The sequence below is a fragment of the Staurois parvus genome, unplaced genomic scaffold, assembly GCF_062004578.1.
Source record: "Staurois parvus isolate SC_StPar_1 unplaced genomic scaffold, SC_StPar_1.0 ptg000018l, whole genome shotgun sequence".
NCBI lineage: Eukaryota > Metazoa > Chordata > Amphibia > Anura > Ranidae > Staurois > Staurois parvus.
This window is the reverse complement of record NW_028317814.1, coordinates 21,304,847-21,330,046: the sequence shown is the minus strand read 5'-3', so window position 1 is coordinate 21,330,046 and position 25,200 is coordinate 21,304,847. Positions and strand designations below refer to the sequence as shown.

At 40.9% G+C, this 25,200-nt stretch overlaps 1 protein-coding gene and 1 long non-coding RNA gene across 2 annotated transcripts in view; both read right to left on the bottom strand.

Moving 5' to 3' along the window:
• The window catches only part of LOC149473167 (uncharacterized), a 32,286-nt gene extending 16,798 nt beyond the window's left edge, over window positions 1–15,488 (bottom strand). The window contains exons 1-2 of the long non-coding RNA XR_016313785.1: window positions 15,419–15,488; window positions 11,582–11,667 (exon numbers count right to left, since the gene is read on the bottom strand). This is a non-coding gene — a long non-coding RNA (uncharacterized LOC149473167). The remainder of the gene's footprint in view (window positions 1–11,581; window positions 11,668–15,418) is intronic.
• LOC149473168 (uncharacterized) lies at window positions 254–6,987 on the bottom strand. The gene is made up of 2 exons (XM_089683533.1): window positions 6,386–6,987; window positions 254–1,248 (listed from the first exon to the last, which is right to left on the bottom strand). Exon 2 carries the CDS (start codon window positions 1,244–1,246, stop codon window positions 254–256), a length of 993 nt encoding a protein of 330 aa, XP_089539659.1. The 5' UTR covers window positions 1,247–1,248; window positions 6,386–6,987.
• Window positions 15,489–25,200: the final 9,712 nt, after the last annotated feature.

The following is a 25,200-nucleotide window of genomic DNA, read 5'->3' as shown; positions in this document are numbered from 1 at the left end:
GTTGATGACCTCAAGGGATCAGTATATATATATATACAAACGCTCATTAAACTGTGCGTTCTGGTGAGTGTGCATTCCTTCTGCACTATATCGCACAGTATCCTGTCACCTGGAGAAATAGGAATAGATAAGAGCACCTAAAGTCACCTTGACACCACCATATGAACTGTTCATTTTTTATTATTTATTTATTTATCTATTTATTCATATATTTATAATACCTCTTGTCCAGCGCTGCATCAATTGATTTGTATTATTCATATATACCTGTATCATTAATTGATATAGTGTTTTGATGATACACAAAGTTATCATTATCCCAGTTCAAATTACCAAAAATACTTTTATGGATAACATCAGTTTTATCATGAAGAAAACTTCCCAAAAATTCACCATTCCTTTTCCAAGTTAATAATGAATTTTGAGGTAGGTGTATTTGTATATTACACATCAAATTCAGATTATCCTTTCCTTCTACAAGTCTTAATGATTGAGGAGATATTTTTATCTCTGGGACTATCAAATCTACCACAGTAACAATTACTTTGACTTTAGTTTGAACCAAAGCTCTTGTCACTTGGAAATCCCATATTTTCACTATGTCCTCTTTTTCATTACCATTTATATTCAAATGTTCAGGATCAAGAAAGTGTGAATAACTTTGTAATTGATACCAAATATCTGTTTTAGAACTTCCTATATTTCCAGTATTTAACATGTCTATGGAAATATCTCCTGACCAAATAGTAGGTTCATTTCCCTTTAAAACTATTAACCAGTATCCCATATCGGATAAATTACATTCAAAGTTACTAGTTTCGTTATTGATCCTATAAGATCCTTGCATTTTAACAAATTTTGATTTAGACTCTATTTTAGCTCTAACTTCAATATCATTATTATGAACGAAATACAATTCCGAACAACAAGTTCTACCATAACCTATGCACATATATCCTAGCAAGTCTTCAGCTGTATTAATGTTACTGTCTTTAGGAAAAAATCTTTTGTTCCTAATAAGTTTAGTGTCTTTCTTATGTAGGGCTTCAGTCTTGTTAACTTCTGCATTGCTGGAAAAGTTTATGTTGTAGATTACTAATATTGTCATTGTCACTAAGAAAAAAATCAATCCTGTAATAAGTCTTTTCTTTCTACTGCTTTGATTTTCCTTATGTTCTTTTGTTGTAATGTTTATTTTTCTTTGGAATCTGCGATGCTTTGTTTCTTCCGGATTATTGAAATCCATGTCTGCAAAAGAAATGCAGTATCATTATCTCGGTATAAACAATTTGCATTGGTCACTGTGCACCCACATTGTTTGTTGTCTGCGCGCATTTTTTACTGAATTAAGAGGTCTTTGCACTTGTACCATTACTCCTTGAACATCCAAAATATCAAATGGACCTTCCCAGTTGCTTTGCCATGGTCCAGTTTTTCTGAAAGTTTTTACCATTACTTGTCCTCCTTTTTCGAACTTAGAAGAATGTGGAGGAACCATTTTTTGCATGCGAGTAGCTGCATGTGGTACAATAGTGTTCAGATTGTCTTGCAACATCTGTAACCACTTTGTTTTTTCTATTACCTCTTTTTGCGGCGTTGACAAGAACGGTTCATGGGGAAAAACAATACGCATTTTCCTTCCTGTCATTAACTCAAAAGGAGAATACTGTGTTGCAGAAGATGTTGTACTTCTGACACTCATCAGAACCAATGGTACAGCATCAACCCAAGTATTTCCTCTGTCTAATAACATTTTTGCAATCCTTGATTTGACAGTCCTATTCATTCTTTCCACAATACCTGCAGATTGTGGATGATAGGGCACATGAAATCTCTGTTGTATACCCAAGATTTTACACATTGCCTGCATTATTTTACCTGTGAAGTGGGTTCCTCTGTCACTACTGAGGTTTGTTGGTATACCCCAGACTGGAAAAACATGATTAATTAGCATTTTAGCAGTTGTTAATGCATCATCTTTGCGAACAGGCAAGATTTCAATCCATTTCGAGAAAACATCAACTACAACTAAAGCATACCTGTACCCATGTTTACCTGTAGGTAACGGTCCTATATAGTCTAGTTGTAATGTGGACCATGGTCCATCTGCTGGAGGAGTTCTTTGTAATGGAGGTTTTTGACCCTTTGGTCGAGGATTCACTTGAGCACAGATTAGACAAGATTGCACTACACTGTCTACTGTTTCTTCCATTTTGTCCCAGTAAAATTTTTCCTTGAGTATTTCAAGCAATCTTTGTTTACCTATGTGACCTAGGCTTTCGTGATTGTACTTTGTAAATTCTACCTGTAGATGCTGCGGTATAACAGGACGCAGAAACCCGTTTAAGTCATGATACAAAATTCCATATTCACATATAAAGGGAAATTTTGGATCAACCTGAGAAGCAGAAAGAGATGGATCCCTTTTCTGTTCTTCTGCAAAGGAGGGAATCTGTGTGTCTGTCTTCCTAACAACATTAACTGAGACTGGTTCAGACTGCATCACTGGTACTCCGTGTAAAGCTGCTTCCTTGGCTAAGAGATCAGCTGTTCTATTGCCTACACTCATCTCATCATTGTCCTTCCTATGAGATGGAATTTTTACAATTGCATAGGCAATAGGATTTTCCTCTGCTAGCTTAAAAATTGATTCAAGTGTCTCTTTGTGCACTAGGACTTTGTTAGATGCATCTACAAAACCTCTACGTTTCCAAATTGGTAAATAATCTGTCAGGGAACGTACAACATATGAACTGTCACTGTAAATCACTAATGGACTTCTGTTCTCTTCCTTGTCTAATGTCAACACAGTTTTTACTGCTTCAAGTTCTGCCCTTTGAGCTGAAAAATGTCCTGGCAATTTGTGCTGTATGGAATAATTACGCTCTGGATACCAAATTGAATATCCACTGTAATAATTACCTGACATACAGTATCTAGAACCATCAACAAATACAGGTTCATCAATTTTCTCTGCCTCTCTACGGAAAAGAGGAGAGGAAGTTTCTTGGACTTCACATAGACATTCATGTTCTAACCCGTTGTATTCCATCAACTGAGGTAGAACATACTTGGCATTATGTTCAACCTGTATTTGCTTAGGTGATAGAGCCAACAACCATTGAGAAAATCTTTGGTTGGAAACTCCCGGAACATTTTTCTCAAAAAGAAACTTCAAAGTGCTATGTGGAGTTTGTAGAATAATTTTGTTGAATCCTACAATATGCTCTGTTGCTTTTACTGCATAATGTACTCCCACAAGTTGTCTGACACAATCATCAAAACCTTTCTCTACTGGAGTAAGCAGACGTGAGAAGTATCCAAGACTTCTCCAGACTCCTCCCTGTTTCTGAATCAAGACAGCTGAGATTGCAGTTTCTGAAGCATGCACTTGCAAAGCAAATGGTGCTTGCTTATCAACAGTAGCCAAAGCTGGAGCTGTTTGCAAATCATTTTTCAACATCTCAAAAGCTTTTTGCTGTATTTCTGTCCAGGGACCAAATACATTTTCCTCATTGTACTTCAACAAATCATACAATGGTTTGGCTTTTTCTGCAAATGATTCGATAAAATCTCTAGAGAAATTTACCAAACCCAAAAACTGTCTCAGTGCTTTGAACGTTGTTGGTACAGGAAGTGACGCAATAGACTCAATTCTTTCCTGTAAAGGCTGTCTCTTTCCTGGACCAATCAAAACTCCAAGAAATTTTACTTCATTTTTCATGAGCTGAACTTTGCGTGTATTCAGCTTGAGACCTTCATCTTGCAGAAGTGTAAACAATTCTGCTAAGAGAGTCCTGTGTTCTGTGTCAGAATTCATCATAAGCAAGATATTATCCACATATTGTATTAAACAATCAGGTCTAGAAAATTTAGACAAAACATTTGCTAATGCCTGATGTAATATATACTTAGCAGAATGATATCCTTTTGGAAGTCGTTTGAGACAATATTGCACATTTCTGTGGACAAATGAAAACTTGTATTGGCAACTCTCAGCCAATTTAATACTAAAAAATCCATTTGCAATGTCAAGTACAGAGAACACTCTCGCATTGGCATTTATTTGTGACATGATGTCTGGAGTTTCTGCCACAATGGGTGTACAACTTGGAGTGTATTTGTTTAGCATTCTTAGATCTATCAATAATCTATATGCACTAGGATCATCACGCTTTGCCACTACCCACAAAGGATTATTAGTAACTGAATTAGCTTTCCTGATGATACCCTGTTCCAAAAATTCTTGTATGATTACTGATACAGGTTCATCAGATTCTGGCGGCAACTTGTATTGTTTTAATGGGGGATGGTCTTTGCCTTGAATATTAACTTCAATATTTTTGAACAATCCAGCTTCATTTTTACCTTGACTCCACAGTTTTTTGTGTAGTTGTACTAATTGTTTCAATTCCAAATTATCTCCAGTATCTGGCCATTTATAGTCAGCATCAATTGCTTCTGTCAAACAGATGCTACCGACTTCACAATAATCTGCTGGGTCAATTACCATAGGCTTACGATTAGCAGAGCCTTGCCAAACAATGCCATTGGCTAAATCAAGTATCCACCCTCTTTGAGACAAAACATCAGCACCAATAATGTTCTCTGATCCTTGACAATACCAAAAGTCTATCTCCATTTGCGAACATCCTGGTATTTCAAAAGACACATTTTTACATTTTTTAGCTTGAACATCACCTTTTCCATTGAAACCTACAACTGTGCATACTGTTGCATTAGATGGAATTGGTATTTTCATGCCTAAAACACTTATTTGGGCTCCACTATCCAAAAGAATTGAAGATTTCTGTCCATTAATTTTAGCTTTTACATAAGGGCGGCCACACTTGTCCAAGAAAATTGGAGCTACATATTCCAGACAATGGAGTTCAACTTCCTTTTCTTTTGCTAGTCATGGTGAAGGTAATAATGGCTGTCTTGAAGTATTGGATGAATGTGAGTTGTTCACATTTCCTCCATTACTAATTGACATTTCACTAATCTCTCTGATCAGAGGAGCGTAGGGTGAAGATGACTTAACTTCCTGTGAACGAATTGGAGCTGACGGTTCAGGAGAAATAAGTCCATTTTCTTTACCCAAATTTCTCATCTGAATGTCTTTCAAAAACTTCCTACACTGCCATTTCAAATGCCCTGGTTTTGCACAATAGTAACAAGTGAGTGGTCTTTGATTCCCTTGTCTTACTCTGTCATTCCTGCGGGGGGCAGCATTTCCTGTCTTGAATTTATCCTGACTGTCAGTCTTAGGATAATTATTCTCAATTAAAGCAATTCTTGGTCTTACATTATTTAGCTTTAATTGTCTCCTAATTTTGTCAATAATATAGGCAGCGTCATCCAAATTATCCTTTTCATTAGCAATCAATAAAGATGCTGGATCAAGGTACTTAAATTTTTTTACAAAATCCTTGACCATAGCAGGGGTCTCATCTTGTAAATTAAAAATCATCCTGTATGCCTTAGAAAATCTAATCCTAAAATCATAAGGGTCATCATTAATAGTAGCTCTTAAGGAGTCTAAAATTTCCAAACTAGGTGTCTCCTCTCCTGTTGTGAACAGTAATAACTGTCGTAGTCTATCAGTAGCATTGCTATGAATTTCTATATCATCCTCATTCATGAAAGGAGTCTTGACTAACCTACGAGCCATAAAACTGGGGATCCACAACCCAAAAATGCGATTTCTTTGCTCATCAGTTAATTGAAACCTATCACAAAAATTCTCAAAAACATCGGAATTATGGAAAGAATTTTCTCTCATGTTATATGCTGGTATATCCTTCAATATTTTCATTAACTGATCCTGAATCTGTAACTTCAACTTAGATGCTCTAGCAAGTAATTTCTGTCTCTGAACAGTAGTCTCACTGCCTTCCTCATCACCCCTGGGTGAGTCCGGGATAAATGAGGCTTGGGCCGTTTCTGATTGTTTTTTCTTCGACACCACAGCTATTTGCTTATTTTTTAATATTGCAACATTTTGAGATTCAATATCTTGCTCAAGATGTTCAATATAGGTACAAAAAGTTTCACAGTTTGCACAATTGGATTCAACAGTATCCTGCATGTCTGTACTCTGTAAGACATTTTTGCTATCTGTCTTAACAACACAAACCACATTTTTCTCTGGCAATTCAAACACCATAGAATTGAAAACTCTAACTAGCTTCACAATGTTACACAATTTTCTTTTCATCTTATTAAACGTAAATCTAGAGCTATCAATATCAACATTAGCCTGCATACATTGATCATACATAGCTTTCCATAAACCAGTATCAGAAGCATGGCTAGCTAAACCTTGAAATTCCAATTTACTTTCATTAGCTAATGAATCAATAAATTCCATTTTTCTACTCACCGAATGTAGTAAATTTCCTCTTTTGTCCTGACTTAGAGACTTTTCTGGTCACCACTTGAATCCTCAGATCTCCACAACCAACGTTTTCCGTTCCAGGTTCTGCAATCTTTCCGAAGCTTAATCAATAGAAATAGTTCATCTCAATCCCCTCTGAAGAAGCGAGGAGAAATTGAAAAAACGTGGAAAAATCGAATGGCTGGCACTCGCCAATAATGTTAGATTTCCAGAGTTATGAAAAAACTCTATTAATATTTCTAGGTTCTTGTAGATGGTTGTGGGAAGAAATCCTTATGAAAACCAGGTCAGTATGAGCAGTGTGACTTTATTTGATCACACACCAAAAATACAAAGTCAATAAAAAACAGTAAATTCAGACATATGTAGCTTAAAATGAAATAAAAATAAAGAATAAATTGCCTTGGATATTAGGAAATAATGTAGTTCCTTTGCATAGCTTAGATAGAAGTTTTCTTGGCCTAGTTTAAGAAATGACCATGTGAGATTCAATTTCTTTTGTTCTTTGTCCAAGCATGTGCTTTGAGTAAGAGTGTGTGAAAAGAATGTCTCTGTGTGTGTGAGTGAATGAAGTGAAGTGTAGTCTATCTGAGAGACTTCTGCCTCGTTGTTTGAAAAGCTGCATACTTAAAATGCATGAGAAATTAGATCCTCCCATTAAGCTTTGTTTCAAATTCGCGGGCTTCTAAACCACTCCCATAATCACTCCTAGTTTGAATAGAAACAGATGTTCCCATTCAAACCACCAAGTCATTATCATGATTGACATACAGACTATGAGAAAGGTTTCTGAAGTTCTTATATTACATACAACTGTCAAAATCCATGATTTATGACTACAATTTAAACTCTCAGACTCATTAAAAGAATTCACAATATGGTATACATTACATGAGTATTTTAAAAGAAAACATGACTTTAAACCTCTACTGATTACCCTTAACTCAAACACAAATAATTCACATCTGACCACTGAAATACAAAACCTCACATTCACATCCAATTAATAGGGGATATATTCTGCCAGCATATATTTCAAAAACTACTAAAGACCGAATTAAAGTTTGGATATTAAAAAATTAATATTACAGACACTTTAGCAGAAACTGACTTCTGCCCCATTACTGGCCGACTCAGACTACACCCAGCCCTTCCAGGTGTACATGCACGGAAGACTCCAGGGACCAGGTGCTGTCCTGGTCCAGTTGCAGGATGGCCAAGAGAGGCTGATTGCATATGCCAGCAGGAGCCTACTCCCTGATCATGGGGGCCGACATTGGGGTCTTTACTGACAACAACCTGCTGACCTACCTGGAAACTGCAAAATTAGGGGCATTGGAGCAGAAATGGGCAGCCTGCTTGGAAAGGTTTAAACTCAAGATACTTTACAAGCCAAGGGAGCTCAGTCCTGCTTGCCCTGTCCCGTTTTCCAGTGGAGCGCCCAGGAGAGGATGTGGACTCTAACCTGGAAGACAGAGGTCGCTCCTGTCCTGCCTCGTATACCATTTAGGAACGAGATCATGGCCCACAGATCAAGACAGCAGAGCTCTATGAGCAGGAGGAATGAGCACTGATCCAACTAAAGGACCCAGATTTCAAACAAGTGCAGCACAACCACTCACAGAAGTACAAGCCTACCTCTCGGGAGTGCCAAAAGTTGTCCTCTGTTAATAGGGCAATCGTGAGATAATGGGATTGGCTGGAGTTATGAGACAATATACTCTACCATCAAGCCTGCATCCCTTCTGAACAACAGGGTATCCCTCAAGTTGTGGTCCCTCAGTCTTGGAAATCTGTCAAGTACTCTACACCATGGGTGGCCATTTGGGGGCAGATCGAACTGAGTCACTCGTTCAGAGGTACTTCTTTTGTCTCCATTTGCCACACTGGGTACTCAAAGCATGCCAGGAGTGCAAAAGCTGTACCATCCACAAAGCATCCCCTGAGAAGGTAACACCTATGATTATCACCACCTCTGAGCCTTTTGAGTTGGTGACCATGGACTTTCTGACAATTTCCAGTGCACCTTTCTGGTATCAGTATGCACTGGTCTTCATTAACCGCATCACTAAATTTGCAGTGGTGGTGCCTACAAAAGCCCATACAGCTGTCAGCACGGCCAAGCTCTTCTGCCACACATCATTTAACCCTATGGTTGCCTGTAGCGGATACTTTTGGATCAAGTTTCAAACTTCGAATCCATGATCATGATGGAACTGTGCCACCTCAGTGGTATTTGGAGGTCCCACACCACCCCCTACCACCCTCAAGGAAATGGGGCCAGTGAGCGGTTTAACCGCACCCTGCTGGGCATGCTACAGACTCTAGAACTGAGATACCGGGATTGCTGGCATCAACACGTTGGAGCCATGGTGTGGGCCTATAACAACACAGTCCACTGGGCACACACCCTTCTTCCTGATGTTTGGGCGATATGCCAAATGCTTGTGGACCTCCTATTGGGAACTCCAAAGCACCTCCCGCCAAGAACACCCAGTTCTTGGGTACAGGAGCATTGGGAGCGAATGCAAAAGGCCAAGCAGATAAACACAAAAAATTGTCTTCTGACCCTGTTCTGAGCGAGCTACCACTACAACTGGGGGACATGTGTTGGTTGGTTAAGAACACCAAGCACACGAGAGGAAGAAAGCTGGAGCCCAAGTGGGTTGGAGCACACCCAATCACAGGGTGGTGGGGCAGCTTTTCCCACCTTCCCCACTCTATTACCTGGTCTCTGAGGGCCCCGACCCAAAAAGAGACTGCATCAGAACATGCTGAGACTTTGTGTGCTGAGTGGTGACTGCCCCAGGAGGCGTTTGACAACACATATCATCCCCCGGTGCATGAAGCTCCAACTGATTGGTTCCCGCCGCCCCTCATACTTGAGTCTCCAGCTTCCCAAGACCTAGAGCCTGACTCCATTGATGTTAAGAGCATGGGGGGCCCATCTATTTTATTCAGTAGCACAGACTGTACTGACTCATCTGAGGACTTAACCACGGGCCCAGGTGAAGGAAAGGCAGTGGACTCATCTGACCTCTTGTAACCCTAGGCCTCTGAGTCACTACATGTTGAGGAACCTGTTCTGAGTGACTGAGAATAAGGGAAGCCAGCACCCTCTGTGGCCTAACTGTGGGAAGCTCCCTGCAAGATATTCACAGGAGTGCCGAACGAACGGCACTCCTGTGATTCATAGGAGAAGTACAGCCAAAAGAGCTTTGACTATACTTCTCTTTTAAGCTTAGTGCTAGCCCGGACTTCAACTTTAAGGCATCAGAGGGCATACACACGCACCAGCTTCAGACATCTTGCTGTTCACTTACCTAAGCATGTTTAGGACTATGGGGGCATACAGTGCCAGTCAAGGTCTTCAAGCACCTTAGGCAAAAAGGCCAAAGTGTGCTCTTATCCTCTTCATGAGCTGTGTACTACTTCAGCAGCATAAGTTGCAGGTCTTGCCATTTTTGCACCCCTCTATTACTGATGTGCCTAACGCAACCGCCTTTTCTGCTACACCTAAGCTTGGCCCTGGAAGCAAGTTACAAACGCCAATGGCTTCAACCTATGAGGAAGAAAAGAGTGATGGGATAAGGTTTTCCAACTCATTCAATCATTATTTCCTCCAGTGAGCCTTAGCACTCAAGCTCATCCAGTGGTATCTGCAGTTGCTCCATAGACATTACATCATTGCCTAATCTGTGTCAATGACTGGTCAAATTGGAAGGGTGAGGAGGGGGCACTTTGGCACCTTTGCCTTGAGTGTTAAAGGACCTTGTCTTGGTACTGCATGGATTTTATATCTGAGAATAGCCAGCATAAATGTGAACCATCCACACTGACTGGGTTTTACATGTCTATATGGTTTCTTCTCTAGTCATTATTACATACATGAGAATAATCTTAAAACGGAACTTCACACTCTCAATTAACATTGACTATTTGTAATCCGGATGCTGCTAGCATTAGTAAATAGGTAGGAATGTAAATCATATTTGCTTGTTTTAAACATTTTGTTACATTTCTTCAGTTACTTCCTGGTCTCCAAGCCTAGGCAAATGATGTTATATATCCCAGGAGTCCAGTAGTCTTTGGAGGGGGTTTATCAGCTAAGCACACCCTCCTGCCTACGTGCCTGAGCTAAAGGCAGATGGATTCCAGGAAATAAATGCTACATGAATCATTTGTCCTTACTCAAGATGGCCACGGCCAGAAATTCTAGGGTGGTATTTTTCAAAGTCATTTTTGGTTTGTGGTGCTCAGATGCAGTGTAGTTCTGCTTTGTATAGGCAGCAAGGACAGAGCAGAGTATGGTCATTAAGCCTCAGAAGTTTGCTTGCCCTGCAGAGGTATTTACTATGGTCTGTGGGTCGATTGAGTAGATTTCTCATCACTTCCTTTCAGGACAGGAAGTGAAAATAAATCTCTCTAGTGGGAACAGAGACTGCAGCAAAACACTTTTTTTATAGTAAAATGTGGAAGGGTAACAATTTATGTCAGTTTATAAATACTGTCTGTGTCTTCCTGTCGTGGTGACAACCATTCCTCTCATTTCTTTTCCTGCAGTCACAGGCTCTCACAGGGACAGGAAGTAAGTGGGAATTGCCCCAAGAGGGTCATAGATAGTAATAAAATCTTGACAGAATTAGTTATTCCTCCCAAGACTATCCAGGGCCTGGACAAAGCACAGGTTCACTTTAATACCCCCAAAGATGTGAACCACTTTCTTGGTTTAAGTTAATTTGTCAATATTCCTTAATATGTGTTTCCTCGGTCACACTGTTGCAACTTGTCATGCGATTTGATAGTTTCAAATCTCATGACAAGTCGTACCCTATTGTCCACAATGGTAGCGGTCATATCAGTGCGATTCCGACTCCGTCAAAGTCACACCAGTATTGAAAATTATTCATATACTACTTTTTGCAAGCTCAGGTGCGACTTGCATAGACATCTGCGCATTAAGTCGCAAAGATGTCTAACAAGTTGCACCTGAAGTCGGACTGACATCTGACATTGAAATCGTGTAAATTCAAGTGTAGTTGCACGATTTTAAAGTTGGATTCAGTCTGACCAAAGACTAGATCTCAGTCCGTTCAGATATAAGCAAATAATCTAAGAGTATTACCCCCTCATCACATAATACCGCTTCAGACTGGATGCTATGAACAGATTGTCACTTACAGGCTGGCCGGGGCATTAGGAGGTGCAGACATATTGAACATGTTGGTCTCTTGGTGGTCAGTTATTGCATCAGCTGGGGGGTTAGCCTACAATATTAGAGAAATAATTATTGTTTGTCAAAAACTATCAAAGGGGGTTTAAATCACACAAAATCTGCTTTGTTTTTATATAATTACATACATTTAGACCCCTGACTTCTCCATATAAGGAACATGTATACAAAAACGGCATTTCAGCCTGTGACAGGTTGCATTCCATGCAGAAAAATGCAGGTAAGTGCAATGACACATAGAAAAACAATAGTTTTCTATGTGTCATGTTCACACCAGAATTCTGTGTTCCTCTGCTTTTCAGAGCTGTGCAATTTTATGCCACATATTTGAATAGTTTCATACTGCAATGCACAGAAACGCATGTAAATGTGCCAGAACACACTGCAATGCACCTCTCACCCACAACAATAGGTTAGAAGAAACATGCCTTTTAAAAAGATTATATGTAGATAAACTTGCATAAAAACACAGGAAAATGTGCATAAACAGGCATAAAAATCGGCGAAAACACGCAAAAACACAATGCACTGCAGAGTGTGTTTTATGTGCATTAAATGTGAATGAGCCCTTACAAAAAAAATTTCAAAAATATTAGTGCAGCGCTGCACTAATATTTTAGAAATTGTGACTCTGGGACTGTTACCTATAACCGGAGTGCTAGCTGCTTTTAATTCATTTGAATATATATCATTTTAATATCATATACTGCATTTAGCGCTCCTTCTATTATCTTTTCTACATACTTACAAAAAAAATTTATGAAAAAACATATAACATAAATTATTAAACAAAATAAATCCGGCACACATAGCACACACATAACTTACACTTACATGCTATGCACTGTAGCGCTACCCCCAAAGGGTGCAGAGACAGCCAGTCACACAGCAACAGTCCATTCATTCTGGCTCATTGAACAGTTTAGGGGATGTCTTTTTAAAGCTTTATTGCTTGCATGGCTCCATGGAAACTAGCTTTTTTTTTTTTTTAACCACTTGCCGCCCAGCCACCGCATATAAACGGCAGCAGGGCGGCACTCGTAGGCAAAAGCACGTTTTAAAACGGCTGCCTTCAAAACAGGTAGGGGGCACGCATGAGGCGTGCGCCCGCCCTACCTGTCCCGCGGGTGTCAGCAGCGGGTGTCAGCCGATGGGTCACGGCCGGTTTTTACCGTCCGTTTTCCCGCGATTGACGGTGATCGCTGACACAGAGCAGGGCTGCATTGTTTACACACAGCCCTGTCTGTGTCAGTTCTCTGACAGCTTGTGAGAAGCTGCAGAGTTTCTCTCCCTGGATCAGCTTCCCCCTCCCTCCCCCATCCAATACACACCCCCGCCCCCTAGTAAAACACTCCCCTTACACAGCAAATTCTAAAAATGTTAACCCCTTCCTCCCCAGTGACATTAGTACAGTTTCAGTGGTTTTTTTTCACTGATCACTGTATTGGTGTCACTAGGGATGTCAGTGACCCCATAGTCAGTTCCCCCCCCCCAGTGTCAAAATGTCCGCCGCAGTCCCGCAGTCCTGCCATAAGTCGCTGGTCGCCGCCATATGTCGCTGATTTCCGCCAAAAGTCGCTGATCGGCGCCATTATTGGTATAAATAAAAATTAAAAATCCCAGTATCTTTCCCGCCATTTGTAAACGCTATAACTTTCACGTAAACCAATTAATTTACACGTATTGGGATTTTTTTTAGCAAAGACATGTCGCAGAATGCATTTTGGCAGAAATTTATGACTAAATTTGATTTTTGCATTTTTTTTTTACTGGACATGTTTTATAGCAAAAAGTCCAAAATATTGGTATTTTTTCCTCAAAATTGTCATCCTTTTTTTTATAGCACAAAAAATAAAAACCGCACAGGCGATCAAATACCACCGAAAGAAAGCTCAATTTGTGGGGAAAAAAAGGATGTAAATTTAATTTATGTACCGTATTGCATGACCGCGCAATTGTCCGTTAAACTAGCGCAGCGCTGTATAGCAGAAAAATGGCGTAAATTGCAGTATTTATACCATAGACGCTATAACTTCCACACAAAGCAATCAATATACACTTATTGGGATTTTTTTTTACCAAAAACATGTAGCAGAATACATTTTGGCCTAAATTTATAACCAACTTTGAGTTTACTATATATTTTTTATAGCTGAAAGTAAAATATATTGTTTTTCTTCAAAATTTTTGGCCTTTTTTTGTTTATAGCGTGAAAAATAAAAAGCACACAGATGATCAAATTACACCGAAAGAAAGCTCTATTTGTGTGAAAAAAAGGACGTAAATTTCGTTTGGGTGCAGCATTGCATGACCGCGCAATTATCAGTTGAATTAGTGCAGCGCCGAGTAGCAAAAAGAGGCCTGGTCATTAAGGGGGGTAAATCCTCAGGAGCTCAAGTGGTTAAACAAAACGCTGGAAAAAATGCTGGATAAAAAACACTGGGATAAGCGTTTTTAGTAGCATTTTATTAGCATATTTACAGTACATGTAGAAAAAAGCAAGAAAAAAGCTGTTAGGAGCATTTTAGTAGCTATGTATGTGAGTTAGTGAGCGCACTCCAAAGAGCAGCTATTGCACTAAAGAGCACTTGGGTGATCCTGATGAACTTGCCAGCTGAAATCTGTATGGTCAATCTACGAGCCGAAGATCTCACCACTGCTGGGACACCGGAGCTGCACAGCCTGGAGGCCAGCACTGAGCTTCCACACCTCAGCCCCGGTATTCCAGGTATCTGTGCAGACCTGAGGAGTAAGTGCCTATGACCAGACCGGTATCCTTATCACACATCATTGAACTGAGTGACTGCCAGAGGATCACATCACCAGGCAGCTACTACCTAGGACCCCCGGCTATATAAGATCTTGATATGCGCATTAAGATTGCGCTTCTGGTGAGTAGGCAATCTATCTATATTTTCACATCAGGATACTGGATCCTATTCGCCTTGATCGAAGTCACCTTTAATGCTAATAGCCTTAAGTAGTATGCATGAACACGTAGGAGAACACTATTTAGCGCTAATAACAGCTTCTAGGAGATGCTAGTGTGCATGGAGCCTAAAACTGCAACAGGAGAAGGATATGGGGAATAGGATACTCCAAATGCTTAAAGGATACGTTCACTATTTTGCAAAAAAATAATAACTGCACATTTTATTTTTGCTGGTAAAAAAATGTGCATTTATTCTATTTCATCCCTGGAGCCTAAAGCATTGCACCAGCGATCAGCAGATCTTATCCTGGCCAGTTATTACTTGCCGACTCCTGGTGTTTGCCAAGTATCTCTGACTGTAAACAATACAGTTCAATCTCGTCAGCTCCTGTACACTGCTGTGCATGGCTCTGCATAGCACAGCCATACAAAGCAGTGTGCTTACAGTGCAGCACAGACACAGCCCGGTATGTAAAACAGCACACAGTTAACCCTTTCATCGCCCCACTGATTTTATGAAGGAAGATTATGTATTTGCAAAATTATATAAGTAAAACTTTTTAACAAAATGTTTGTACTTTTTAATATATATAGCAAAAAAATAAAAATCCCAGTGCTGAATTAATACCACCAAAATAAAGTTTTTTCTGTCTCAAAAAATGCTAAAAATTCATACAGGTAGTGTTGCATGACCGTGCAATTGCAAGTGTGACAACGCTGAAAGCTGAAAATTGGCCTGGACAGGAAGGGGGTAAAAGTGTCCGGCATTGCAGTGGTTAAGCACAATTGACAAAGAAAAATAAAGTAAGAATGCTGGGGAGTTATGAGGGGTAAGGAAGACCAGTGTACTTACAGATGATGTGTTTGCTGGGGGTCCTTCTGGACAATCCTGAGAGAGGGACTCTCCATCTAGTTGGGACAGGATCAGGATATGAGTATAGTACATGATACCAGAAACAGCACATAGGCTTTTTTGTTCACACTCTGATGCTTGAGGCTGGAGAAATGCCTCGGCCTTGTGTAAGCTACATGGGACTTTCTATATTCACACCCAGCAACTGAACAAAGAGAATGAAATAAAGCAAGTAGGGCTGCTGCCGAGCAGCATGAACAATTAACAGGATCACTATAACCCCCACAACTATCCATAAAGTGACACTAAACCATATCCTTATTCTCCAACAATAATATACAGTTGCAAGAAAAAGTATGTGAACCCCTTGGGATTACGTGGAGTTTTGCATGAATTGGGCATAAAATGTGCTCCGAACGTCATCTAAGTCACAACAATAGAAGAACACAGTCTGCTGAACATAATACTACACAAACATTAGATGTTGCCATGGTTTAATTGCACATAACATGTAAACATTCACAGTGCAGGGAGGAAAAAGTATGTGAACCTTTGGACTTAATAACTGGTTGACCCTCCTTTGGCAGCAATAACCTCAACCAAACGTTTCCTGTAGTTGTAGATCAGACCTGCACAACGATCTGGAGTAATTTTCGACTACTCCTCTTCACAAAACTGTTTCAGTGTAGTAATATTCTTGGGATGTCTGGTGTGAATCGCTCTCTTAAGGTCATGCCACAGCATTTCAATCGGGTTGAGATCAGGACTCTGACTGGGCCACTCCAGAAGGCGTATTCTGTGCTGTTGCAGCCATTGTTTTGTTGAATTACTTGTATGCTTTGGGTCATTGTCCTGTTGCATCACCCATCCTCTGCGGAGCTTCAGTTGGCGGACAGATGGTCGTACGTTTTCCTGCAAAATGTCTTGATAAACTCTGGAATTCATTTTCCCATCAATGACAACAATCCATCCAGGCCTTGAGGCAGCAAAGCAGCCCCAAACCATGATGCTCCCTCCGCCATGTTTTACAGTGGGGATGAGGTTTTGATGTTGGTGTGCTGTGCCTTTTTTTCTCCACACATAGTGTTGTGCGTTCTTCCCAAACAACTCAATCTTGGTTTCATCTGTCCACAGTATATTTTGCCAGTAGTGCTGTGGAACATCCAGGTGCTCTTTTGCAAACTTCAAACGTGCTGCAATATTCTTTTTGGACAGCAATGGCTTCCTCCGTGGTGTCCTTCCATGTACTCCATTCTTGTTTAATGTTTTCCTTATTGTAGATGTGGCAACAAAAATGTTAGCATGTGCCAGAGATTTCTGTAGGTCTTTAGCTGACACTCTGGGATTCTTCTTTACCTGATGCAGCATTCTGCGCTGTGCTCTTGCAGTCATTTTTACAGGACGACCACGCCTAGGGACAGTAGCAAGAGTGCTAAACTTTCTCCATTTGTAGACAGTCTGTCTTACCGTGGACACATGAACATCAAGGCTTTTGGAGATACTTTTGTAACCCTTTCCAGCTTCATGCAAGTCAACAATTCTTGATGGTAGGTCTTCTGAGAGCTCTTTTCTGCGAGGCATGGTTCACATCAGACAGTGCTTCTTGAAATCAGTAAGCCCAAAACAGGTGTGTGTTTTTTAAGGGCAGGACAGCTGTCAGCAACACATCCAATATCATCACACTGATTGGAGTCAAGGTTGGCTCACTCCTGGCTCCAATTAGCTCTGGGAGAAGTCATTAAGCTAGGGCCTCACATACTTTTTCCTCCCTGCACTGTGAATGTTTACATGTTATGTGCAATTAAACCATGGCAACATCTAATGTTTGTGTAGTATTATGTTCAGCAGACTGTGTTCTTCTATTGTTGTGACTTAGATGACGTTCAGAGCACATTTTATGCCCAATTCATGCAAAACTCCACGTAATCCTAAGGGGTTCACATACTTTTTCTTGCAACTGTACCTGAAATAAATAAATAAACTGTCATAATATCCAAGCCTGTTTCTGTGTGCTGCATTACTGTGGCCTCATTCAGTTCTAACATAAAAAAATATCTGTGTGTGAGTCTATTTTATGGTAATACTGTGGTCAGAAGTGTAGGGTGGTGTCAGCAGGGGTTGGGCTATCAGAGTGGGGTCAAAAGTGACAGGGAACCTGAAAATAACTCTGCGACTCCTAGGGGGGTAATGCTACAGCAGGTTACTGTTTCCCTTGCTTTCCTCCCTCTGCCATTTCACCCATCAGATCTTAGATTACTATAGGGTCCTGTAGTAGCATAGTGACCAGCAGATGGAACCACAGAGTGCAGTGTATATGTGACACACCTGGAAGTGTCAGATAATAGAATCACTAATAGCTCTGGAATAAAACCACCCGGACTCATTGCCTCCTCAACAGGCAAGTAATCAGCATCTTCTTTTACAGTGTGCTTTGGGTTATTATAGCAATGGAGTCACGTTAAAAGCTTAGAATTGCATTTGCTCCACAATAAATTATACACAATATATTCTATCATCAGTAAGGGCAGACATGGCTCACAATGACAAACCTTTTTAGTAACATTGTTCTAGGTCACCAAAGAGTATAAGGACAGAAAATACACTTACACAGCCGGGACCTGTTGCTACTGCAGGTCTTTAAAGGTAGGCACACAGCACAGTCATGCCTTGTGCAGTTCTTCCAATGAGAGAGTATCAGTCTAGAGGAAGAGCAGTGGGGAACTAAGGGATGAAAAGGGTTTATAATCAGTAAAATATAAATTAACATACATATAAAATTCTTTATTTTATTTAATCTGGTCCACCCACTACAGGCTGCCTGCAAAGAAACTGCAGGGAGCAGATACAAGAACAGCCATCCTGCACAGGGAGAGAGTAGCAGTGACCGGTCATGCACAGAAGCAAAGTACGCAAAGGGCACCAGTATTCATCATGTTCTTGTATCTAGAATCCATATTTAGAAGTGTACCAGTGATTGAATGGAGCGAAGAGGATAGTTAAAAAAAGGTGAGTATGAAGAAAGACCAAGGGCTGGGCCCACAGATTCAGAGGGTACACAATGCCACACAGACACAGACAGTGGTTCTTTTAAAACAATTACGTTTACTGAACAGTTATAGTGATCATGTAGTTGAGCATACGTAAACAGAATGATAACAGCGCATAACCATACAGTAAGAATAATACTGTCTAACACTAACCCCGTACTTGCGGACTTTTCCCAATGTCCAGAAAGCAGCCTGGCTGCGCCTGAATGTTCCTGAGCAAGATATAACGTTGGGGTGCACCCTAAGTATTGCACAATACTATTTGTAATCCAAAGGAAAGTGGAATGTGTCTCTTGTAACTTTCTGGTATATCCAAAATGTCACTGACCACGTGTGGTGCGATGTGCTGCGGCAAAGCCGCACTTACGGTTCCCTGGCAGGCTCTTGGTGCTTTCTCCTGATCCACTCTGGAACCGGACCATACAGTCACTTGTTTCCTGGTCTCGTTGTGAATCTTCCTTAGGTGCCCTCACCAGATTCCACTGTGAGCCGTAAATCCTCTTCCAGGCCCCACACCGGTTCTCCAGAGGTCCACAGCATCCAACAGCCAGACCCAGACTTCACTTCCTCCTCAGCACAGGAACTCCTCCCCTTCCCATAGAGTTTGCGATGCAGTAAGTCATTTCTTAATTGCAGCCTCAAACCTGCATTTACAGTTCACTATGACCCTTCTGAGGATCCTACTCGGCCCCTAAATTAGTATTCATTAAACTTTATAGGGTAAATAAGCATTTATCTTGTCTTAGCAAAAGTCACTACAAAATCGATTCTTGTACTTTGCTGCCATCTACTGACCAAAGAGCATATTGCACTTTAACATTACAGACCAGTATTAATCCATGCGTCACACCCTTACATGTATATGCTGTTGGGGAGGGGAATATTAAAGCAAGCATACAATTCTCTAGACAAAGCTCTATTATGAAGTAAAGTGTTCCTAAAAATTTCAATTTTAGCCTACCTAAAATGTAAAGTTGTTTTGTCCCAAAAAAGAAAACCAAATCAGAAACAGGTTGGTCCATTTAATGTAGAATTGAAAAGTCAAAAATAAAAATCTGGCTACCAGCAGTTATTTTATGGCACCGAGAATTATAAAGTAAAGACAGTGAAAATGTAGTAATTGTTGGCTTTTGACCCCTAAGAATTGGAATGATCCTACAATTATTCTGGAATTATATTCACATCTGCAAATTTTGTTTCTTTTAAGTTCACATTTTGCAGGCACCATGGTAATAAATTCAGAAGCTACAATGATTTGACAGCTTGATTGAAAAAAACATCCAAAGTAGGGAGTCACAGGTTGGAAACCTAGCACATTCAAAGCAGTGAACAGATGGGAGAGTTTTTCAGGCGTTTTTTCAAGCTTTTTTTTTTTAAGGCAATTTAAGCTTTTTTTTTTAGCACATTTGCAAATATTATAGGCATTTTTTCAGGTGTTTTTCATTTTGACGTTTTTGCTGAGGCCAATAGAAATTGAGCTTAAAATGCCTAAAAAAAAAATGCTCATTCCCACTATTCAGGCATTTTCCATTAAAATCTATGGAGACAAAATGCTCAGATCTGCCTGAAAAGTAGTGCAAGTACGTTTTTCAGTGAAAGGCATTTTATTACAGGCGACAGAATGCTCAGGTGTGAACAGGTACAATTGGAAATAATGGGATTTTACTTGTTGAGCGTTTTTGAGTATCAAGCTTCAACCTGAAAATTGCTCAAGTGTGAAAGGGTCTTAACAGCTCAGTACATGTAATAACAGCTTACCCTGACAAGTTCTTTCAACTGTACAGATTGTCATGTGATTCAGAACATTCTTCATGGTACGACAGTGTTGAAGGGTGCATACGTACATCTCACCATTGACTTGCTGTCGTCGTTGACATTTGTGTGCATGTAGCATTATCACCAACTGCTGCTGGATAAGCTTGCGTTTTTCTGGATCAGTAAGGGGTCTGATTTCCATTGAGGGAGATGTACCTGTGCTGGTTTCAGTGGAAAGATTTGTACCTACTGGCTGAACCGGAGACTGTAGAGGGGACTGGAGAATGGAAAGAAGATTTCCAAGACTGTAAAACATATAAGCTATAAAAACTAAAAGTGTATAAGCAATAAAGGAGAAGGCAGACATGCTCAGTATAGTGTGTAGAGAGAGCTGATAGAATAAACATTGGTTCAGACAAAAACTTAGCCACTTTGATCATAAATTGAAGATAAGTGAAGTCGAAGAAAGACAATAAACCTACAACAAAGTCTGAGCTTGAATCTGTAGGGAAAGGCTAAACAAAGGAGGAACTGAGCATTTCCATTCAAATTTCTGATAGAAGCTCTTGGTTTACCCTAGATATAGAAAAGTCTTCACCATTAAACAATAAAAAACATATCAATGCAAACAGAGCCCCGGCAACCAAGACAAGGCATACAGATGAGATGCCCCACTGAAGTCACTAAAGCATTTTTTTCAATCTGTTACAAAGTTTCTTACCTTAAGAGTCTGTCAGTAACAGCACTTCCCATTGCAGGCTGACAATGCCAAACCCCTATCCATGGTTCATGATGTGGTGTTGGTCGAGGTACTTTAGTTGTGGACATCCAGCACAGGTGTCATGGAGAGTTATCAGGGAAAGGTGAGCAAGGTGTGGTGAGGGAGCAGAAGGTTCATGGAAAGGTGAGCAAGATGTGGTGAGGGAGCAGAAGGTTCATGGAAAGGTGAGCAAGATGTGGTGAGGGAGCAGAAGGTTCATGGAAAGGTGAGCAAGGTGTGGTGAGGGAGCAGAAGGTTCATGGAAAGGTGAGCAAGGTGTGGTGAGGGAGCAGAAGGTTCATGGAAAGGTGAGCAAGGTGTGGTGAGGGAGCAGAAGGTTCATGGAAAGGTGATCAAGTTGTGGTGAGGGAGCAGAAGGTTCATGGAAAGGTGAGCAAGGTGTGGTGAGGGAGCAGAAGGTTCATGGAAAGGTGATCAAGTTGTGGTGAGGGAGCAGAATGTTCATGGAAAGGTGCAGGACACAGGTGAGTGAGATGTGGACAGGAAGCAGAGGGCTCATAGAGAAGAGACAAAGATAGGCAAGTAAGGTGTGAACAGGTAGCAAGAGGGTTCATTAAGAGAGGTGACAGAAATTAGGGAAGGCAGGAAAAGGCAAATAAGGAGGTGTCGAAGATAGAGAGAGAGGTGTGGGCAGGCAGAAGAGCATTGAATGAGATTATGGAAGAGGAATGGAGGGCAAAAATGAAAACACAGAAAGAATGCCCTTATGGTCCATAATATAGGACAGAATTGAACAAGTTGTGGTCAGGCAGCAGGGGCTCATGGAGAAGTGTTGGGAAGATGTAGATGTGGTGTGGTCAGGCAGCACAGGGTTTATGGAGAGATGCGGGTAAGATGTGAACAAGTTGTGGTCAGGCAGCATGGGCTCATGGAGAAGCGTTGGGAAGCTGTGGATGTGGTGTGGTCAGGCAGCAGAGGGTTTATAAAGAGAGATGCGGGTAAGATGTGAACAAGGTGTGAACAGGCAGTATTGGGAGGTGTGGTCATGCAGCAAAGGGTTCATTATGAGGAGACAGATAGAGGTGAGCGAGTGGAAACAACAGAAAACAAAGAGGGCGCACCAACGTAGTGCATTATCTAAGATATTTTAATAAAAAATACCAGTAGAAAACTGCTCACAAAGTGCTCACAAACACAGAACTAAAATACACTCTTCAAGCCACACATTAGTGGCCAAATTTGGATAGTTTCCAAAGCACAGAGGAATGTACCAGCAAAGGAGGGCTGCTTCGGGGTCCCTAACGGCTGACGCGTTTCGGAGGAATACCCTTCTTCCTCAGAACCAGAGGCTGTTCGAAGGATATTCCTTTGAGATGATTCAGCCTTCAGGGAGCCCGAAGCAGCCCCCCTTTGCTGGTACATTTCAACAAGTCAGTGTAGCCCAAATCTGGGGCACAGAATTGGAGCATTATAACTAACTTTTTTCTATTGCCACTATTTTATATGCATTCTTGGGAACTTATAGCATTTGTGACATGCAACACTGGTTCATGTGTGGCATTTTCAGTTGTTTATATATCATTCTCAACAAGTTTGCGTTTCCCCACCAAATTTGTGTGTGCTGGACAATTCCACCCCACCCACGAGGTTTAGTCATAGAGGCATGTGGGCGGAGCAAATGTGTCAGAGGAGATGGCCTGGGAAGAGCCTAGGCAGAGGTAATTTTCCATCCACTGATTCAGGATGCAGCACCTCTGAGTCATACTTTGTATAGCCGGCCAGGACCCTTGAGTAGTGGGTTACCGGATGGGGCTGAATGGGCGCTTGGAGCGGTGCTGTAAGACAGCATTTTTCAACCACTGTGCCGCGGCACACTAGTGTGCCGTGAGATATTGTCTGGTGTGCCGTGGGAAAAATTGCAATTTCATCCGTAACATAGACCTTTTAATCCGGCCCGCGGAGCGTGATACTGTCAGGATGATCTGTCCCCCTCGACGTATCTGCGCATGTGCCGGAGATCGCCGATCGGCTGCTAATGCCTGAAACTGGCACATGCGCAGATACGTCGAGGGGGACAGATCCTCATAGGAGACAGATTTTCATGCTACACCGGAACGGCACGGGAAGACGGCGAGAGGAACGCGCGGAGCAAAGGTAAGTGAATTGACACAGGGGGGGCTTGGGGACTTAATATGGGGGATGAATTAATATGGGGGATGAATTACTATGGGGGATGAATTACTATGGGGGATGAATTACTATATGGGGGATGAATTACTATGGGGAATGAATTACTATGGGGGATGAATTACTATGGGGGATGAATTACTATGGGGGATGAATTACTATATGGGGGATGAATTACTATGGGGGATGAATTACTATATGGGGGATGAATTACTATGGGGGATTAATTACTATATGGGGGATGAATTACTATGGGGGATAAATTACTATATGGGGGATAAATTACTATGGGGGATGAATTACTATGGGGGATGAATTACTATATGGGGGATTAATTACTATAGGGGGGATGAATTACTATATGGGGGATGAATTACTATAGGGGGCGTGAATTACTATATGGGGGGTGAATTACTATGGGGGATGAATTACTATATGGGGGATGAATTACTATATGGGGGATGAATTACTATGGGGGATTAATTACTATGGGGGATTAATTACTATATTTTATAATGTACAGCGCTGAGCGAACTATTGGCGCTTTATAAATACTGTATAATAATAATAATAATAATATGGGGGATGAATTACTATGGGGGATGAATTACTATGGGGGATGAATTACTATATGGGGGATGAATTACTATATGGGGGATTAATTACTATGGGGGATGAATTACTATATGGGGGATGAATTACTATGGGGGATGAATTACTATGGGGGGATGAATTACTATATGGGGGATTAATTACTATTATAAAATAATTTCTTTGTGTTTGATTCCTATTCAAGAGAATTACTTTATATATAGTCAATATAGGCACAGAGGTAAATTTTTTTAACATTGTCTAATGGTGGTGTGCCTCGTGATTTTTTTCATGAAAAAAGTGTGCCTTTGCACAAAAAAGGTTGAAAAACACTGCTGTAAGAGACTACATAGGGTCACACAGAAGCAACCACTCAGTGTGGGGGGAATGAGAGATGGTAAAATAAAAACAAAACATGCCATCAACAACATAATATGTTTCCCCTTCTAAAGCATCACATTAAGGCCTCATGCACACAGGGTGTTTTTAGGGATGCTTTAGTGCTTCCAAATGGCCCTCTATGTAGTCCTAGGTGTCCATGCACACATAGACTTTTAGAAGATTTTAGTTGCAGTAGCATTTACTAGCAGAAAAAAAAAAAATGCTTGTCGCAGCTAAACGCATTAAATGCTAGCCATATCTAGTGCTTGAGTGTTAATTCATTTCAATGGCCAGAATAAATGATCATTCTGGCCAATGAAATGCGCTTTTAGAAGCGCCTAAATGCTTGTAGAAGTGTTAGATACTTTTACAGGCATCAGGCTTTTTTAATGCAAAAACGCTGCTGCCATGAGGACAGCTTCTAGGAGAGTTTTTTAAATGTCTTGTGTGCATGAAAGATACCCTGTAACAGTTGCAAGGAAAAAAAAACAACTAATAAATAAAAACATTAGTGAGAATATCAGGTTGTGCATGACTTTCGATTTTTTTCTTCTACTAAAATCTATATTCCAGCACCTACTGGTTAAATCTTGGACAGAGTGGCCTATTCATAACAGTGGGTAAATCCCATTCATAGTCCAGGCCTCCTGGAATCCTTGTCTGTAAGTGCAAAATCCTGAAGACTTCCCACTTACAGAGAAGTCTGAAGGTGTCACCTCCCAATTTTGGGGCAACAATTCTTTCTATGCCCTGTATTTATAAGACTGTGGGGTTGCCCCCATGCACGCCCATAAAATGTTTAGCCACATTTGTGGAGAGATTTTTTTCATTGTTATAGATGTGATTATGGAGACAATCCCACAGTCTTCTATTAGTCCACCCACATATGGTACCAGGGGCGGACTGACCATTTGGAAACTCGGGCACTGCCCAAGGGCCCGGGATCAGTTGGGAGTCCCCATGTGATGCCCCTGGTACCTTTTTTATAGGCTTTTTTGAGTTTGGGCAAGAACACAGGGGCCCCATGATCCCCTATTGCCAGGGGCCCCATGAGTTGTCAGTCCGCCCCTGTATGGTACTGAGCAAACCTTGCATGTTAT